Source organism: Myotis myotis, unplaced genomic scaffold (assembly GCF_014108235.1).
Source record: "Myotis myotis isolate mMyoMyo1 unplaced genomic scaffold, mMyoMyo1.p scaffold_m19_p_2, whole genome shotgun sequence".
NCBI classification, from domain to species: domain Eukaryota; kingdom Metazoa; phylum Chordata; class Mammalia; order Chiroptera; family Vespertilionidae; genus Myotis; species Myotis myotis.
In genome coordinates, this window is record NW_023416324.1 from 113,839,469 (window position 1) to 113,860,681 (window position 21,213).

The 21,213-nt window shown below is 42.1% G+C and overlaps 1 protein-coding gene and 1 pseudogene across 1 annotated transcript in view; both read left to right on the forward strand.

Moving 5' to 3' along the window:
* Nucleotides 1–21,213, forward strand: part of MED12L (mediator complex subunit 12L) — a 423,259-nt gene that overhangs the window by 61,395 nt on the left and 340,651 nt on the right. Inside the window, exon 4 of the mRNA XM_036350497.1 lies at nt 16,828–16,932. Coding sequence (XP_036206390.1) covers nt 16,828–16,932 — 105 coding nt within the window. The remainder of the gene's footprint in view (nt 1–16,827; nt 16,933–21,213) is intronic.
* On the forward strand, nt 18,208–20,293 carry LOC118677552 (annotated as a pseudogene).

Sequence of the window (21,213 nt, forward strand, 5' to 3'; positions counted from 1 at the left end):
AACTTGAGGTCTCTGGCTATGTATTTTTAAGAGTCTGTAGAGTCAGTTGGAAGAGGTGGACCCAGGGTTCAAGTCTCTGAAGTTTGGCTGCTGCCTGGGTAGTGAGGAGGACCTGGTATGGTCTCTCCCAACCTGGTTCAAGGACAATCTTTCTTAGGTGTCATTTTCAGAAGACCCACTCTCCAGGTTCTAAGTTGTGGAAGGTTCAACTATCTGTAGGAGGAAAGGTCCTGGAAAGCTTCCTTTACCTGGTGGAAATAAACTTTGACATAGTGCATTCATTAATTATGCTTCACAATATTGAGTCAGAATTTATGAGTGTAGGAAAAATATGTGGTGGTATCATTAAAGGTGTAGGTCTTCCCGTTACTATTTTATAAGGTATTAATTTATACTTTCCCATAGGCATTGATTTAATTGTCATCAAAACCAGTGGTAGAACTTTTGGCCAGGGCAGTTATTCAGTTAATTTAACTAGCTTTGGTTTTGTTACCATTTGTCCATTCAACTTTTCCAGATGACTGAGGATAGGAGGGTCGATGGTAATATCATTGTATCAGCAGCACCTTATTTAATTATTTGTCTAGAAATGCATTTCTCTATCACTAGAGATTTTCTGGGGATACCCCAATATGGAAATATATTTTCTAAAAGTTTCTTAGCCACATTTGTGCTGTCAGCCTTTCTGCATGGGAAGGCTTCAATCCACCCTGAGAACATACAAACAATGACAAGAATATTGATAACCCTTGTAGGAAGCAGTAGGATGAAACCAGCTTATAAGTGTTCAGATGGTGGGAGTGCTCCATCTAATACCTTGATGATATTTGCAGGGCTATGGGTTTGCAGATCAGACATTTGTTGTAAACCAATTTTGTGACCTTGGAGCAGTTCCTCCACCAATACTCTTTTGTAATTTGGATCCTTTTATCTGTGCCAGGATGAGTTGCAGAATGTAAAGCTTTTAATAATGGCATTTTTAGGGACTCAAGAAGAACTGTCTGAATCATGTTTAGTACAGGATGTGCAAAAGTAGGTTTACAGTTGTTTGTATGGAAAGTATTACAATAATCTATACTGATAATAGAGGAATATGCAAATTGTCTGGGACACCATCACAGTAACAGTAACTACTGAACAGCAGGCTGTGTGGGGCAACAAGACTGGCAGGGGGTTAGTGAGGGACGACCAAACAACTGAACAGGCTGTGTGGGGCAACCAGGCCGGCAGGGGGGTTAGTGAGGGATGACCAAACGACTTAACAGCAGGCTGCGTGGGGCGACCAGGCTGGCAGTGAGGACAGTTGGGGGCGACCAGGCTGGCAGGGGGGCAATTGGGGGCGACCAGGCTGGCAGGGGGGGCAGTTGGGGATGACCAGGCCAGTGGAGGGGGGGCAGTCCCTGGGATTGGGCCTAAACTGGCAGTTGGACATCCCCTGAGGGGTCCCGGATTAAAGAGGTTGCAGGCTGGGCTGAGGGGACCCTCCCCCCATTCCCCGCTGTGCATGAATTTCATGCACCGGGCCTCCAGTTAATAAATAATACAACAATAAATTGTGTTTCGCATACAACTATAAACCTGTGCTTGCTCCACCTCTGTATTAAAATTTGGGATCCTTGTTAGTCCCAACATTGTTCCTCCAGCTCTGGTGCCTGATTTAGCTTTTTGAGAGCTTGTTTGGAGGTTCTAGCAGGGGAGCGCAGCTACTCGTATACCCTTGACCGAAGACCGGTCCTCTCCTCGGGGGGAGAGGGGGGGGAAGGTCGTCCTCTTCGACCGAGCGCGCAGCTTCGGGAGGGACGCACATGGATCGGTGAGGGAGGAGGGGGACACCCGCCTAGCCAGCCAGATCAGCCGAATCAACCCTGGCGATCAATGGGGTGACAGATGTCGCAGCCAGATCGCCCTCACATCCTGATTTAGCTTTTTATATAAATTATCAGAAATAATTTGGTTAGAATCAGTTATTATGGAGTTTGTTCAGGTTGCATAGCATTTCCCTAATCCTCAGGTTTTGTTTTTCTTGTGTGAGCTTCAGTTTTTTCTGTTTGTTTGTTTTTTGTTTTTGTTAATCCTCACCCAAGGATATTTTTCTATTGAGAGAAGTAGGGAGGATGAGAAACAGAGAGAAACAATGATGTGAGAGAGACAGAAACCAGGGCGGGGGATCTAGCCTGTAACCGAGGTATGCGCCCTTGACCAGAATCGAACCTGAGACCCTTCAGTGAGTGAGCCGACGCTCTATCCACTGAGCCAAACCAGGTAGGATAAACTTCAGTTTTAATGATTGCAATTCAGTTGGGCAGTAGAATGGCAGAGAGAAGTTCATTTACTTGAAGAACCCGAGTCAAAACCGATTTCTACAATATACCAAAGCCATGAGCCACCCAAAGAGATATTGCTATCGATATAAATGTTTACTGATTTTCCTTTGGATAGCCGACAAGCCTGCTGGTCAAGCAGACTTAAATTGGTGAAGGGTTCCCCTTTCCAGTCATTCATATTGAGTTGTTAAGAGCATATCCTGCTTGATACTATCAAGTCTGGATTTTCTAATAGCGTGTTCTGTAGGTCAGTGTGAGGGGTCAGTAACCATGACACCAAATCTACATTTACGGTGATCTTGTCCATCATCAGGCATGCATACAGAGCTTACGATAGGGCTTGAAAGTTATCGTGAGGGCAGATTACTGGAGGATACCTCGGAGCCCCATCAATGCTTATTATTAATTTTGGTGATCACAATTTAAAAGACTTTCTCCCCTGTGGAAAAACAGTAATAGATGGAGGTCTATGAAGCGATGGGTTCAGTAGGGGGCACTCTATTTTCCAGTGCCCTGTTGTTTACAATAAAGACAGACATTTTGGGCACAGTATTCCTGAGGGGAGGACTTCTAGGTTCTGGCATGAAATGCATATGTGGAAGCCCTCCTGGCCCTTGAAGCAGGGTTATAAGTTTGCAGGCTTTTAAAATCCCATCTTGTTCCAAGGGTATTTTCAGAATGCTCAGCTAGAGCTGTTAATTCAACAAGAGGGACGACCTCCCAGAATGGGCTGGAGCCCAGTAATGAATAAAGAAGTCAGGGTGTTTTCTGTGCTGGTTTAATACAAAACCCAGTCTGGCCGGTGTGGTTGAGCATTGACCTGTAAATCAGGAGGTCATGGTTCGATTCTCAGTCAGGGCACATGCTCGAGTTTCGGGCTAGATCCCCAATGTGGGGCATGCAGGAAGCAGCCAGTCAATGATTCTCTCTCATCATTGATATTTCTCTCTCTCCCTCTTCCTTCCTCTCTGAAATCAATAAAAACATATTAAAAAGAAAAAAGGCCCAGAATGTTTCACAAAAATGGTTGCCAATCTTGGTTTCCTTTTTTTGTTTGTTTGTTTGTTTGCAAGATTGAAATGGACCAGTAGTCTTTTGAGGAAACAGTTTATCAGTACTTTCCTGTAGGTCCTGGGCTAATTGCCTGGCGTGTTTTGGGCCATCCTTGGTAGAGCAGGGAGTATGTGGGTCTTTAATATCACTCTCGGGATACTCCCATGGGGGCTTCAGCCATCCATTTTTAGGCATTGCCAGGCTCTAGTGTCGTATGAATAAATTGGTAGAGTTCCAGGAGTCCTGGGTAAATTCCAATTAAAATTCTAAATTTCTCATAACACTTTTGAGGATTCTCTTTAGAATTTGGAAAATCTTTGATGGCCCTAGGTCAGTGATGGCGAACCTTTTGTGCTTGGCGTGTCAAAATTCTGAAAAACCCTAACTTAACTCTGGTGCTGTGTCACATATAGAAATATTCATAATTTTTTTTTTTTATATTTGCAACCATAGTAAAAAAAAGATTTATATTTTTGATATTTATTTTATATATTTAAATGCCATTTAACAAAGAAAACTCAACCAAAAAATATGTATAAAATGAACAAAAACAGCCCTAACCAGTTTGGCTCAATGGATGGAGCGTCGGCCTGCGGACTCAGGGGTCCCAGGTTTGGTTCCGGTCAGGGGCATGGGCCTTGGTTGCAGGCACATACCCAGTAGGGAGTATGCAGGAGGCAGCTGATCGATGTTTCTCTCTCATCGATGTTTCTCACTCTCTATTCCTCTCCCTTCCTCTCTGTAAGAAATCAATAAAATATATTTTTTAAAAAATGAACAAAAACAGAAAAACAATGTACATTTAGGAAAAAATAATAATAAAAACAATGATAATCAAATGGTACGAAAACTAGAAATTAGTGACTTTTTTGGTGCTGAAGTTTGTCTGCTAATTCTTCGATTGTAGGTTCATACTTGGTGCACTTCAAGGCCAAGCAAGTGCCACTAACTTCATCTGTTAGCCAGTTTCTTTTGTTCATTTTAATATTATTTAATGCTGAGAACAAAGTCTCAAAAAATATGTTGATGAAAAAATTGTTAGCAAAGCCATCGCTAGATTTTTTTATGTCGCTAAAAGTGTCAGGTACGCTGTTCCAAGCACTCAAAATTTCTTGTTCGTAATTGCACTCTGCTTCATTATTCAAACAATTTCGTTCCAGATTTTCAAGTTTCGACCTTAATTCGACAAACACATGAGTCCAAATGCTACCTTGAAAATCTGCAAGTTGCATCTCTAAATTGTCAATTTGGATCCATTGGAAATCCTTTAATCCCAAAGTACTGTAAACAACTACATCCAGATACTTAATTATTTTAATGGTCTGTTCTAGGCTTCTAAATTGGTCGAATCTTTCGCTGAACTATTCAAATAATGAGTTACTATATTCTGGTACATAAGTATGGACTCCATTACTCTCGTTGCAGTGGCCTTCTCGAAATACTTTTTTATCTGAGGAAAATACTTATAAGTTTTAGTTTCAATATCTTGCTTGAAAATTTTAAGTTTACTTTCAAAAGATTTGATGTATCCAAACATAATGTCAATACTTTTGCCAAAAGGTTGTAATTTTAAGTTCAGTTCATTCATATGAATAGAGATCTGTAAAAAACATCAAATTGCTGACCCACTTATGATCATTGATCTGAGGAAAGTTTGCCAGATCCTTATTCTCAATAAATACCGTAATTTCTTCAAAGTACTCCACAAATCGCTCAAGTACTTTACCTCAACTCAGCCATCTCACATTATTGAACATCAGTAGTCCACTGTAGGTTGAATCAACTTCCCGTAAAAGTGCAGAAAATTCTCACTTGTGAAGGGGTCGAGAAGCTATAAAATTCACAATTTTTGTTACAACTGACATTAAATCATTCAATTCTGAGAATCCTGATTTGGCACACAACACCTCCTGATGGTTAATGCAATGAAAAGGTACAGTGGATGTCTAATAGCTTCCATAAATAATTTCAGGAATCCCACATTTTTCCCACCATATTTGGTGCCCCATCTGTCGTGACTGACACAATTTTAGAGTTATCAATGTTTAGGTCACTGAATGTTTTTATAACAACCTTACATATTTTGTTTCCTGATGTACTTATTGGCACTGATTCTGACTTTATCAACTCTTCTCTCATTGGGAGACCATCAGAATATCTAGCAATAATGGCTAACTGAGCATTTGATGTGACATCAGTAGTTTCATCAAGAGAAATAGAAAAATATTTACAACTATTTAAGTCCTTTTTTAATTGATGTTGTATGTTTTTGTTAAGATCTATTATTCTGTCTTTGATAGTATTTCTACTGAGTGGTAGCTAAGAAATTCTTTTAATAATATCATCTTTATTTTTCATATTGTGAAATAGAGCTAGTGCACATCTTAGAAATGTTTCCTTAATAAATTCTCCATCACTGAGGGCTTTTCCATGCTGAGCTATGGAGTGAGCAATACAGTAACTTGCTGATGTTAAATTTGTAGAGCATCTTACAAATTTAATGATGGAATTTGATTGACTTTATAGAGGTGTAGCTGCCTAGAAATATATTCCTTTCATCGATACTTTTTTCAAGAGCTGACAATGATTAGTTTCAAAATGTCTCTTTATATAACACGTTCTGCTTACTACCATCTCATTACACAGTATGCACAATGATCTGTTGTTTCTGTCGACAATCCCGTACGTCTCGGTCCATATGTCTTGAAAGGGTTGGTTACTGCTACTTTCACTTCCTTTATCATTCAGTCTTGCTTTTTTATTTTTTTGATTCTCCACCACAAGGCTGCAAAAATAAATAAATATAAATCACAGCGTTTCTTATAAAAAGTTGATAGGTTTCTTACCTATTAACTTTTTGCAGTGGTGTTGCACTGACTCCTGGTGCAAAACAATTCAAAGATATTATGTATAACCAACAAATATATGGTGCTGTAATCAATTATTCGACATGCCGAATGTCTCGTCGAGCACTGTTGCACTGTATATCTTTTTCTTCAAACCCACCCACTCCTGTCTCCTAACGAACATGGCGATCAAGTGCGTCTGTTTGCCTAATGCACCTGAACGCACAGGAAGCTTACCCGAGGCACATGTTGACAATAACGAGGCAGTTTCCAGAATTGGGCATTTTGTCACTCAAGTACAAATAAAATGTCATGAGTAAAGATAATCTCTTTATAGTGCTACTAGGGGCCCGGTGCACAAAAATTTGTGCACTTGGGGGGGTCCCTCAGCCCGGCCTATGCCCTCTTGCAGTCTGGGACCCCTCGGAGGATGTCCACCTGCTGGCTTAGGCCCGCTCCCTGGGGGATTGGGCCCAAGCTGGCAGTCAGACATCCCTCTGGCAGCCCGGCAGCCCTCAGGGGATGTCCACTTGCCAGCGGGGAGCAGGCCTAAGCTGCAGTTGGACATCCTTAGCACTGCTGAGGAGGCGGGAGAGGCTCCCACCACCACCGCTGTACTGGCAGCCATCAGCCTGGCTTGTGGCTGAGCAGAGCTCCCCCTGTGGGAGTGAGTGCACTGACCACCAGGGGGCAGCTCCTGCATTGAGCGTCTCCCTCCTGGTGGTCAGTGTGTGTCATAGTGACCAGTCATTCCCAGTCGTTCTGCTGTTAAGGTCAATTTGCATATTACCCTTTTATTATATAGAATAGAGGCCTGGTGTACGGGTGGGGGCCTACTGGTTTGCCCTGAAGGGTGTCCCAGATGAGGGTAGGGGTCCTGCTGGGTGCCTGGCTAGCCTGGGTGAGGGGTTGATGGCCGTTTTCAGGCTGCCCAAACCCCCTTCAGGGTGGGGGTCCCCACTGGGGTACTTGGCCAGCCTGGCTGAGGGGCTGATGGCTGTTTTCAGACTGACCAAGCCCCCTGGCGACTGAAGCTCCCAGCCTTTCCATTTTTTTTTATTCCCTCCAGCTCCGTGGCCATGGCGACTGGAAGCAGGTATCTGGGGTTTATTTACCTTCTATAATTGAAACTTTGTTGCCTTGAGAGGAGGCAGCAGTCGCTGGGAGGCTTGGCTTCTTCCATTGCAAGGGCAAGCAAGCCTCCTGCTCACTCCAGCTTTGTGGAAACGGCCTGCTGAAAGCAGGTATCTGGGGTTTATTTACCTTCTATAATTCAAACTTTGTTTCTTTTGAGTGGAGTTCAGAGCCGGCGGCAGGCTGGCTTCCTCCATCACTGGAGCAGGCAGGCCTCCTGCTCGCTCCAGCTCCTTGGCTGCCGGCCCCCATCTTGGTTGGGTTAATTTGCATATAGTCTCTCTGATTGGCTGGTGGGCATGGCTTAAGGCGTAGCAAAAGTATAGTCAATTTGCGTGTTTGTCTATTATGAGGTAAGAATTCTTAACCTTTTTATATTAATGTCAATATTGGAACAGTGTATCTTGGATGTTTTCACTATGTATCTTTGCTACGCAACACCGATGTACATGTTTACATCCTGTTTTAGAATTGCATTATTGATCATGAGTAAGGTGAGTACTCGAGTGGTGCCCAACTCTGCCCGTTGCGAGAGACAAATATTTGAATTATGCAATTTTTTGTCTCTTGATGCGTGTCACCCAAAATGAGTTCGCGTGTCACCTCTGACACGCATGTCATAGGTTCGCCATCACTGCCCTAGGTTCAGCCTTTGGCCATGTAGAAAACATGGTTAGATCTGGTATTCTATGCTTAGCAGAGGGCCTCCCTTTAAAAGGCATTTTTTAAACCTCTAGCTATTCTTCAGAGTGAAAAGACAGTTGAGTGAAGGTATTAGTAGGGTCAGAATATTTTCAGAAAGGAGGGTAAAGGGAAGACAGTTGGAGCAGCCAGCGTCAAGTTTAGTCAGTGTACACTTCTTTTTAGATCCACCATCAACTTGTTGTTTAAGCTTTTATTTGCCTTTTGTAAAGACTTTTTAAAAGAGGCGTTAAAAAAAAATCTTTACTATTGAAAATATTTCCTGTGTCCCCACTTCCCCCCATTAACTACTTGGGGGGGAACAAATGCATAAACTATTGTCTGTGACCATGGTTTATGCATATATGCATACAAGTTCTCTGATTAATATCTTCCCAGCCTCCCTACACCTCCCCCTTCATCCCTTCCCACTGAGATTCCACAGTCTGTTCCATGCTTCTATGTTTCTGTATCTATTTTGTTTATCACTTTATTTTGTTCATTAGATTCCACAGATGAGTGAGATCATTGATACTTGTCTTTCTCTGACTGGCTTATTTCGCTTAGAATGTTACTCACCAGTTCCTTTCATGCTGTCTCAAAGGGTAAGAGATCCTTCTTTTTTACTGTGGCATAATATTCCATAGTGTAAAAGCACCACAGCCTTTTTAAAAAAAATAAATCCTTATTGTTCAGATTATTACAGTTCTTCTTTTTCCCCCGATAGCTCCCCTCTACCCGGTTTCCACCCACCCCCTGCCCTTACCACCCCCACTGTCCTCGTCCATAGGTGTACAATTTTTGCCCAGTCTCTTCCCATACCCCCCACACTCCCTTCCCTCGAGAATTGTTGGTCCACTCCTTTTCTATGCCCCTGATTCAATTCTATTCACCAGTTTATTCTGTTCATCAAATTTTTTATTCACTTGATTTTTAGGTTCACTCGTTGATAGATATGTATTTGTTGTGACTTTGTTGTTCATAATTTTCATCTTTACCTTTTTCTTCTTCTTCCTCTATTTAAAGAATACCCTTCAGCATTTCATATAATACTGGTTTGGTGGCAATGAACTCCTTTAGCTTTTCCTTATCTGTGAAGCTCTTTATTTGACCTTCAATTCTGAATGATAGCTTTGCTGAGCAAAGTAATCTTGGCTGTAGGTTCTTGGGATTCATCACTTTGAATATTTCTTGCCACTCCCTTCTGGCCTGTAAAGTTTCTGTTGAGAAATCAGCTGACAGTCGTATAGGTACTCCCTTGTAGGTAACTGACTGTTTTTCTCTTGCTTCTTTTAAGATTCTCTCTTTGTCTTTTGCTCTTGGCATTTTAATGATGATGTGTCTTGGTGTGGTCCTCTTTGGATTCCTTTTGTTTGGGGTTCTCTGTGCTTCCTGGATGTGTAAGTCTATTTCTTTCATCAGGTAGGGAAAGTTTTCTGTCATTATTTCTTCAAATAGGGTTTCAATATCTTGCTCTCTCTCTTCTTCTGGCATCCCTATAATTCGGATGTTGGTATGCTTGAAGTTGTCCCAGAGGCTCCTTGCACTATCTTCATATTTTTGTATTCTTTTTTCCTTTTGCTTTTCTGGTTGGGCGTTTTTTGCTTCTTTGTATTTCAAATCTTTGACTTGACTCTTGCAATTCTCTAGTCTGCTGTTGGGTCACTGTATATTATTCTTTATTACAGTCAGTGTATGCTTAATTTCTAATTGGTCCTTTTTCATATTCTCGAGGGTCTCACTAAATTTATCGGTGGTTTCTTGAAAAACCTTATAAGTGTGGTTTTGAACTCTATATCCAGTAGTTTGCTTTCCTCCATTTCTGTCATTTGTGACCTGTTTCTTTGTCTCCACATTTTTTATGCTTCCCTGTGTTGATAGAGTGGTTTTCTGTGCTAGGTGTCCTATAGGGCCCAATGGCTCAGCCTCCGCAATTACCTGAGGAGGACACTTGGTGCACCCCCTTGTGGTCTTTGTGCACAGTCTTGTTGTAGTTAAGTCTTGATTGTTGTAGGTATCACTGGGAGGAATTGACCTCCAGGCCAATTGGCTGTGAGAATCAGCTGTGTCTACAGTGGGAGAACTTCTGTGCTGGAGACAGCCTTCTGGGGCAAGACTTGGTTCAGTGGGGCTTTGGTCCTCACTGAGTCTGCCCCCTGAGTGTGTCCTTTATGAATTGGAGGAGTTGTAATCTGGATGGTCCCACTCTGACCACTGGGTACACTGGCTCTTGGATCTCTAAGGAGGTGCTAATTTAGTTCTGCCTGAGGCTACCCAGCAGGAGCTATGGAGAGTTCTGCAGATTCCTCTTCTTTGTTTGGAGTTTGGAGGTGCCCAGATGAGGCCCAGCTGTGAAGCAATGCAAGCTGCTATGGGGCCTTGGGCCTTCTTTTGGAAGTTCTGGGTCTCTGTGACCCAGCTGCAGTTTGTTAGGTAATTTTCAGATTGCAAAAGGCCAGGCCTTTCATATGCAAAAGCCTCTGTGCACAGCTTGGGTGGGGCGAGGTCTCAGGGATTCAATAGGGCGGAGCAAACAGCTATGGCTGATCCTCAGTCCTACCCTACGAGGCCCCTGGGTCTCAGTGTCCCGGTAATCACTGTAAGAACCTCTGAGAGAAAGCCGCCCTCGAGTTCCGACTGATGCCAGATAGTCCAGTCCCTCCCCATATGAGTCTGGGTCCCCAGAGACTCGCCCAGAACTGGAGTTCAGAGCAGTTGGGTGCTTGAGACTCCCTCCTGATTGAACAAGACAACCATGTTCTCAGTTGCCAGCCCTTTCCACGTGTGCATCCATATCTCTGCACTTTACTTCCGCACCTCGTCTGAGTCTCAGAGTGCTCTTCTCTTTCCTTCTAGTTGTAGTATTTCCACTCAGCCAGCCTTCCTGTGGTTCTGGATGATGTCCGTTTTGTCTTTTAGTTGTATTTTTGAAGTGGTTGTGCGAGGCAGCAATTTCCGGTGTTTACCTATGCCGCCATCTTTGTTTCTCCCAGGTTCTCTCTCTCTGTTTCTTCTCATTACAGCATTTCCTTCAGCATTTGGTTTGGTGGGGATAAAATTCATTGGCTTTTTTTTCTTTTCTTTTGATCTGTGAAAGCTCTTTATTTCGCCACCTATTTTGAATGATAGCCTTGGTTATATAGTAATCTTGGTTTCAGATCCTTGCTTTTCATTACCTTGAGTACTTCATGCCATTCCCTTCTGGCCTGTAGAGTTTCTGCTGATAAATCAGCTAACAGCCTATGGGAGCTCCTTTGTAGTAACAAGTTGCTTTTGTATTGCTGCCTTTAAGATTCTCTCATTGTCTTTAATTTTTGGCATTTTAATTATGATGTGTCTGGGCGTGGGCCTGTTTGGGTTTTTTTTGATTGGGACTCTCTGTGCCTCCTGAACTTGTGTGACTTTTTTCACCAGGTTATGGAAGTTTTCTGCTATTATTCAAACATGTTCTCTATCCCTTGCTCACTTTCTTCCTTTTTTAGTACTCTTATTATATGAATATTGTTATATTTCACTTTGTCCCACAACTCCCTTTAGTTGTCTTCGTGTTTTTTAATTTTTTTTGTTCTTTCATTGAGTGATTTTTAAACATAAAATTTCATTTATTTCAGAAAGGAAGGAAGAGGGAGAAAGAGATAGAAACATCAATAATGAGAGAGAATCATTGGTAGGCTGCCTCCTGTGTGCCCCACACTGTGGATCGAACCCACAACTCAGGTATGTGTCCTCATCAAGAATCTAACCATGACCACCTGCTTCATAGGTTGAGGCTCAACCACTGAGCCACACTGGCTGGTCATGATTGAGTTATTTTTTTCTGCCCTATCTTCTGATTCGCTAATCTGGTACTCAGCTTCCCCTAATCTGCTGTGTATTCTTTCCACTGTGTTCTTTATTGGTGCTATGGCATTCTTCATAGTTATAATATCTTACGCTCTTGAGCATCTTTGCCATAATTATTCTGAATGCTATATCTGATTAATTACTTATCTCCATTTCATTAGGTCTTCTCCTGGAGAATTGTCTTGTTTTCATTTGGGACTTTTTTTTTTGTCTCCCCATTTTGGCTTCCTTTTTGGGGTTGTTTCTGTGTAGTACGTGGATCTGCTACTCTTCCCAATCTCTAGTGCAGGACAATGTCAGACCCTGTTTGTGACTGGCCTTGAATACCCTTTTTGGAGCTATCAGCAATCCATAGCTTGTACCTCCTTCTACTGGTTCTTTTGCCTTTGGAAAGGACCAAGATGTGCACCAGGGGCTTTTCTTAGCCCCTGGCCCTGGGTTAGATAAGGCAAAGACTCAAAGCTTCCAGAGGTCCTGCTCTGCCTGCAGTCCTATTGAGATTCAGTCTTGATTAGGCTCAGGCTGTGAACCAAGAGGTCTTCGAATAGGGTGGGTCAGCTGACTTCCCCTCGGGCATAAACCCCTTGCATAGCAAAGGTTCATGGGAGAAAGATTTCCTGCACAATGTGAGGGAATGGCATAGCACCAGAAACCGGGGCGTGGCTGCCTTCCAGGCTCCAACCCCAGAACCTCCAATCCTGGCTTGTGCTCACACAGCTCCAGTGCACTCTGCCTTCCTTCTGCCAGAGCCCAAGGTGAGTAGTTGCGCACAGAATTTTTTGTGTTGGCCCTTAAAAGGGTGCCTGCATTTCCAGCCGTCCTTCCCTGGCAGATAGCAACCCTTCTGCTTTTCATAGCTAGATGCTATGTGGGCACCTTTCTCAGTTCTGGTGCTCTGAGCTGGGAACTCAGCTTGAGGTTTAGACCCCAGAGTTCTCAGTGGGAATTCCCCGCAGGTGAAGAGCTGAGATATCCCTTCAGAACTTCAGCTCCTATCTATGGGAGCCTGGCCAGCTTCTTTGCACCTTTGCACTTCCTACTAGAGGCTATGTGGTCTCACTTTCTGTCCTTGGTTATCAGGGTTCTCTCCAGCTAGTCTTCAGCTGATATTTCAGGGTGGTATTTCTGTATTTTAGTTACATTTCCAGTTTGGTCCTGGGAGAGTGTCAGTGTGGTTTTCACTTACTCTGCTGCTATTTTGGAATCCAGGGCATTTTTGATTCATTTAGTTTCTTATAAGCTGCTGCATACCAATAAAAATGCATCCTGTTTTTTTTTTGTGGGGAAATTTGACCCTTTTTTTCCTAGAGCATCTTGTGAATGGATAAGCCTGTCTAGGTTAAAAGTTCCCTACTTGGCCAAGATAATTCCAGATTATCTTTGGTAAGGTTAACCCACTGATTCAGAAAATACAGTGTCTGGGACCAGTTTTTATACATGTAGTTGCTGGCATCCCAGATGGAGGAGTTCCAGATTATGTGGAGCCAGAGAGATAAATTTTTCTCTTTTTGTCATTCTTGATACTTGAGGCCTTACCCTGGACCCAGTCCATCTTAAATTGGACCCAGCAAGACCTCAGAACCAATCTGGGTTTTAAGTTAGATCCAATCCAGTTTCTGTTAAATTGGCTGGCCTCAGACCCAGTCTGATGAAAGAAATGCTTAGATAAATTTGGAGAGCTCTTTTAAATGCAAAAGTTTTGGATCACAGATACCTGCACACTCCAGATGCAGGGAGAAAGCATTGAGCAAGGCGGGCTCAGTGGGCAAACTTACCTGGCTGCTTCTTGTTCTTGGGGACTGTTGAAGGTCTCCTTAGGGTCCCATGTCTGACATCAGAACAGTTGAAAGATAAACTGAGGCATATTACAACTTCAGGAGTTTCTTTGAGCAAAACTCAATTTAAATCAGGCAGCACCAAACCAGAAGTGGTTAGAAGTGCTCCATTGTCTGGAGCTGAGAAAAAACCTTTATAAAGAAAAGGTAGGAGCAAAGTAAAAAAATGATTGATTGTCTGTAGTTAGCTGGCTGTTTGTGATGGCCCATCCTTAGGTTCTGCTTTTGTAACATTGAGACATTTAGAGGCTTAGTTTGGTTTTCTTATGTAGGTGCCAGGACATTAGAGCCACCTCACTCTAATGACCTCCTTGTTAAATTGATTGGACAATTACAGACCCCAAAGTCATGGATGGAGTAGTGATTCAGAATATACTTATTATGTTAAGTATTCAAACAGATTTATCATTTACTTATTTACTCTTGCAATGATCGTTGAAAGCCTGTGTGCTGTGTGCCAGACACAGCTTTATGTGCTTGGCATGAATCTGTGAATAAAATAAAGATTCTTGGCTCCATGGGGCTTACCTTCTGGTAGGGAAAACAGACAATACTTGTTATAAGTCAGTTACATGGTGCTTTAGGTGATGAGTGCTATGGATTATTGGAAGATTAGGGGTGTTGGTATGAAGGGAGTAGGGTGAGCAGTTCTAGTTTTAAATAGGGTCATCAGAATTTCTCACTGAGAATGTGAAATTTGAGCAAAGACTTAAGGTGGTGATGGAGTTGCCCATGTGGATCCCATGAGAAAGAGCAGTCCAGTCACAGGAACAGACAGTGCAATTGCCCATTCCCCTGGCATTTTGGAGGAAGGAACTGCATTGAGAACCGCATGGCTGGAGTAGAGTGAGCAAAGGGGAAGTGTGTAGGAATGAGCTCAGAAAGGTAATAGGGACCAGATCACATAGGGGCTTGTAGGCCATCATAGAACCTTTGCTTATACTCTGAGTTGGGGAGTTAAGGCAGATTTTGAGCAGGAGTGAGTGACATGCTCTCATGTTTTAAGAACCATGTGGCTGCTGTGTTGAAAATGGTCTGCAGGGGGCGAGAGTGGAAGCAGCGGGGAGACCAGATAGATCCAAGGTTAGGAGCTACTGTAATGTCCAAGCCTGAGATTCTGGTGGTGGTCCTGGCCTGAGGTGATAGTGACTAGTGGGCAGATTCTGGATGCATTTTGGTGCAATTTAGAATACCAGATTAAAAAGTTCTCAGGATTTAAGGCTTCCAGTAGCACCTGTGTGAATCCTTGTTTGAGGAAAATCTGATATGGTTGAGAGATATCTAATCATGGTTCCATGCTTTTCCTTCTGAGGCTTTGTGTGTGCATGCATACAGGGCATGTCTCTCCAGGCCAGTGGTTAGCAGTCACAGGCAGTACAACAGGCAGTACAACAGGCAGCTAACTGAGCTGGTGCTAGTTTAGAATAGAAAGTTAAGCAGCACTAAATGAAACTATCTGGTCCTTAAGCCTCACACATCTTCTCTTGATTAAGCCAGACATATTTTTATTAAAAACATATGCTGTCACTCAATTAAAGTTTCTTGTAATAATGTGATGGTAAAAGAAAGATAAGATTCAATTTTCCCATCCCTTTTCTCTCATGATCTCATTTGTGCCCCTTCATTCTTAGACTCTGAGACTACTGAAATCGTCATGTAGTTTGACCCTAGATTTTCAAATAATTGACTTGAAAATGTATAGTCAGTTTGAGGTGTCTTCTGGTGTGTATGCAGTCATTTTCTGTGCCGATTGTTACTCCAGTCACCTCATGTGCTTGGAGGATACTTGGTTGTCACAGAGCTGCATTTCCTGTAGCAGGCTCTTTTGCACAGTGGCTCACTGAAGTATTAGGTAGAGCACACACAGTTAGGTAGCGTGGCATGGCAGGTCTCTGGGACACTTCAGTTTTCATCTCAGTTCACATGCTATGAATAGTTATGAACTATTTTGTTCTGAAGCTTCCTGCCTAACCACAGTGGTGATTTTGGTCAGCTGATTTTTTTTTTTTCTTCATTTTACACTTGCAGCAATTACTTATGAGGAATAAGTATATATTCTCATTCTTGTGCTGTGGACAGCATTACCCTTTTGGTTACTAAGACCATTTCTTGGCTTGGAGTGAGGGGAGCAGAAAGTAGCTTCATTTACTCAAACCTTTCCCTTTTATACTTTCAATGTGTGTTTTAGGAACTCTATAACGCAGTGATGTGGCAGGGGCAAGGTTTTCGTTTTTGCAGCCTGGGCTAGTTTTAATGTGTGTGACCTTGGGAAGAAAAGTTCCTGTGTCTACCAGGAAGAGATCTTTTTAAGGAGAGTACAAGTGGTAGCTCTGTATTTTTAGACCACATTTTTATGTGGCATTTATACTTCGTGGCATGGTGTCAGGGAAAGTTATCTTCCTAGTCTAGGATTGAAAGGCAGTATTCCAGTGTTGGCACTAGCTTAGTGAACCTTACTCTTCTCACCTGTAAACAGGCATGAAGACCCACACCTGCTGTCTGCCACAGAATTGGTAAGATCAAGTGAGCCAAGATGTATGAGAGAACTTTGCAAGTTCCAAACATTCCTTTAGTTGCAGGTCATTGTGTTGTGTGGTTATCACAGAGCTGTGCCTAAGAACCTTTCATTTCTGTCTTTAGCTTGCTGTGGGGTTTTGGGTTAGTTGAGTGAGTCGGTGTTCTTGAATATAAAATAGGGGTGTGCCTAGGGGCTGGCAAGGAAGGAAGACTCAAACTATGTTCTCTAGAAACAATTCTCGTTTGAAAATCCTATGATTTATGGGTTTGTGTGGGGGGAATTTTTGCTCATTACCTTCTCCCAACTTAATTGGTTAAAAATTTTCAAATTTACAGAAAAGTTAAAAGAATAGTATAAGGAACACCCATGTACCATACAGCTAGAATCTATAATTGTCAACATTTTGCCACATTCACTTGATCTCTTTCTATACATTTATATATTGGTTTTTAAACTTTAATTTTTGCTTCTTTTGGTGTGCTTTCAACAGTTCTCTTCAGAGTACAGCAAAGTTAGTCGCTAGGCTGTAGTAGGAGGGGTTAAGTTGGAGCTCTTACATCCTTCTCATTAATTAATACCTTTTTCTTGACCAGGATGAACTCACTGCTGTGAATGTAAAGCAAGGCTTCAGCAATCAGCCGGCCTTTACGGGAGACGAACATGGCTCAGCCAGAAATATTGTAATTAATCCATCAAAGGTATGCTAATTATATGTGTCCCCGAACTTCTGGAAGTATGTGTATGTGATTCCCTGGGTAGTTAATGTTGATAAAGTACTGTTGTTTAAACCACAATCCATATTCAAATTCCTCCAAATATCCTGTAAGCTGTCCTGTCCTAGGATCCAGTCAGGCCGTCCTGTCCCCTTAGTCCAGCGGTTCTCAACCTGTGGGTCGCAACCCCTTTGGCGGTCGAACGACCCTTTCACAGGGGTCACCTAAGACCATCCTGCATATCAGACATTTACATTACGATTCATAACAGTATCAACATTACAGTTATGAAGTAGCAACGAAAACAATTTTATGGTTGGGAGACAACATGAGGAACTGTATTTAAAGGACCGGAAGGCTGAGAACACTGCCTTCGTCTCTTCTCATCTTCAGCTCTGCTCTCCAGCTTTCCTTGTTCTGTTGTATTTTTGGGGGGCTTTCAGGAATGCCGTCTTAGAAGAGTCTAGTTATTTTTCTTGTATTTTAGGACTTTATTCTAGATTTTCCTTGTTGTTTTCTCATGACAGGATTCAGGTTGAATACTTTGGGCAGGAAGACTACGTTGCATCACATCAGGAGCAAGCAATACCAGTTTGCTCTGTTAGCGGTTACACCAGTGGTTCTCAACCTTCTGGCTCTTTAAATACAGTTCCTCATGTTGTGACTCAACCATAAAATTATTTTCGTTGCTACTTCATAACTGTAATGTTGATACTGTTATGAATTGTAATGTAAATATCTGATATGCAGGATGGTCTTAGGCGACCCCTGTGAAAGGGTCGTTTGACTGCCAAAGGGGTCACGACCCACAGGTTGAGAACCGCTGGGTTACACTGTTTGATCACTTAAGGTGGAGTCTGCATCTCTGTACATCAAGATGTCAAACTCAAAGGCTATCACGGGCCAAATAAACAAGGTTTAAGTTTATGTGGATGGCAAGAAAACAAAAGCTTCAATTTTCATAGAAACATAGGCTTCTTTTTATAGAGACATGCTGAATACAAAGGGCTGAAATAAATGAGTAATCCTTAACATAAAACAATAGAACATTTTAAGAAAAATTAATATTTTTTCTTGAACATTAACTTACCAGACACTGAATAACTGCAGAAATTAATAAGTGTAATGCAAATAAACCTATTTTTCTTGTTCTCCGAAAGTGAAATATTTCCTATTGTGCACACCAAACAAATCAGTACAAGACTAATGATGTGGCAATCGGCTGCTAAAAATATTCGCTGCTAGTATTAGTGGAGAGAAATGGTGCGCCTGCGCATAAGGCACATAAGGTGCGTAAAGGAAATGAATGCACCACGATTATAATAATCAGTCATTAGCGAACGTTGTAGTTTGTTATTAATAATTATGTATAACAGGATATTGTAAATTAAGTTACAAAATTTTTATTAAAATATTTCTTACATACCTTCATATTGGCTGGGCCGCAAAAATATTCATTATGGGCTGCATTCAGTCTGTGGGCCATGAGTTTGACATGCTTGCTGTACATTGTAACAGTAGTTATCTTTTTCCCGTAGTAGACACTATACATTGATATTTTGAGACCATATGAATATCCTTTTCCCCCATAGAATTTCATCCTATGATTTTAGATCAATTGATTTTTGCTGAGTGATTTTTTTGCTCGTGGATGCAAAATGCTGGTTTTCTAGTTATTATTCCTCATACATTTCTTACTTGGCATTCATTTGTAAAGGACACCACATTTATTAGTATCACTTTTAACCCCTGGATTCTCTTTAAATCTGATGTATTATTTTCATTTTTCTTTTTGATGCTAAATTGTCTTACATTTGGACAGTGGGGTGCCTTTAACCTGCCTCTCAGGTCCTTTCTTTTGAGCACTTCTTCAGTTTGACACAGTACCATATTCCAGGTTCATGTCCTTTCCCTGCCCCAGCTCATATCTGAATGCTTGGCATGGTCTTGCTACTGGAGTATCATGACTTCTAGGCCCTTTAAGTGGACAGAGATGGAAAACACGGTTCAATTTCTTTTTTCCCCTCTTTTCATTCCTCCCTCCCTCCCTCCCTCACTCCCTCCTTCCCTCTTTTCTCCCCCTTCTTCCTTCCTGCCTCCCCCTTCCCAAAACTCCTTACTCCTTCCCTTCCTCCTCCGCTCCCTTCCATCAGTTCTAACTCAATACCACAGGGTTTTTTTCTTTTTCCTGTTTCATCTGTGTATCTCCTTTCTCTCAAAGTGAGAATCCTCCATCTTAGCAATAGATATCAATATATTTCTTCATTTACTCTATCTTGCAATACACATAAAAAGTTTCAGAATAAACTATACTGAAGTCTCCAATAACAAAATTATTATGTAAAAATTTTAATTTTTCTACAATACTTCTCTTCTTACACTAACTTTCATTAAGAGTATATAGCCAACTAGAGTCCCAGCTGGTTACAAGCCCAGTCCTGCAGTCTCCCACTTCTCTCCTTTCAGTATCATAGATGCCGCTGTGTTCTTAAGGACTTCCTGTCGGGTGGAGCAGCTGTGGCCATCTCCCGGCCGGTGGTATCCCCCACGGAGCGGGTGGAGCTGTGGCTGCAGTTGCACCCTGTCAGCAAGTCCTGGCAGACAAGCAAATGCCAGGGCATTGTAGGCTACCTGGGTCCCATCCCCAAGGAGCAGGGAGCCCTGTCCTTCTGGCTGGTAACAGATCCTTCCCCACTCGGGCTCTCAACTTTGTCTCCGAAGATAAATAACAAGCACATTGTCCTGGGGGCTGTGGACACGAGAACCCAATTCTGGAGCTACTTGCAGGGAATCGGCATCAGGTGGTGCCACTGGGCTCCCCCCTCCCCCCTTTGTGTTTTGTGTACCTTGATTTTGCCCGTAGTGGTCTAGCAGCTGATGTGGGCAAAGCTGGAGTGAGAGGGAAGTCAGAGTCTCTGGTGACTGCCTGGTTCAGATCTCCAAATCCAGTGAGATGAAGGGTTGTACAGAGCTTCAGGGTGACTGTAGGGTACTGTCACCCACCGAGCTGCCTGCTTCGGCACCTGTGGCACTGCAAAGGGAATGCTCCAGATCTCCAGAATGCCCACGTCTTCCTCAGCTGGTCACTGCACAGTCCTGCCCTGGCGATGGCAGGGGTGACTTCATCTCTGTTTCACAAGGTTCCTTGCAGCCTGATGATGCAGTTAGCAGGGAGGAACTGATGTCATGTTCACAGAGCGCTGGGCTGCTGGAGGAAGATTGCTCCTGACTAAGGAGGCAAAGCTTTTACAAGGATGCGTCGTCTAGTATTCTCAGAGGCATGGGTGGTGCTTTTGTACTTGTCTTGTACGATGAAATCAAGAAGTTCCTATACATTATTTCCTAGTCCCCCACCCCCGTGAGCAGGCCTGCTGTATTATGTAGCATACTAGTGGCCCGGTGCATGAAATTTGCACATTAAAAGGGAATTAATTAGAGGAAATATTTTAATATTGCTATTTGCCCTTTCTCTATAATAGAAGTGTGAGTGATGAAAGGAAATTAGTAACATGTATATGAAAAATAATATACATTTATTAATAAATAAACAGTAACAAAAGGATATAACAACAGAGGCATGATATAAAAACAACAAAAACATGATTTGAAAACAAAAAAAATGATATAAAACAACAAAAACATGATATAAAGACAACAGTGATGCAAACAACAACTGATAAAGTGATTAAACTTATTCTAATATCTCCCTGTACGCCATATTAAGAGTGGAAACACTTTCGGAGTGCTTGACTAATTTCCCTTGTGATGAAGTATTTAGAACTTTAACTTTAACGTCACATGCTCTTTGAACTCAAGAGAAAGCAACATATAACTGACCACATGTGAAAACGGGTTCAGGTAGGAATATGCCTACTCTGTCTAGAGTTTGTCCTTGTGATTTATTAATAGTCATCACAAATGCTGGCATCACGGGAAACTGTCATCGAATCAATTTAAATGTGAGCCCAGTGTCAGATGGGGACAAATCATTCTTGGAATCAGAACAACCTCTCCCTCTGCAGATCCTGTTAATACTTCAGCTTCGATAATGTTAGGTCACAATCTTTTGATAATAAATCGGTACCATTACAAAGACCCCATTTACTATTAAGATTTTTCAATAGCATGATGATTGCACCCACTTTCAATTTTAATTTATGACACGGCATTCCCGAAGAAGTAATACTATTAAGAAATCTGATGAGAAAATTTTCCTTTTCAGCATCATCTGTTGAATCAATGGAATCATCACTCAAATATGTGTGA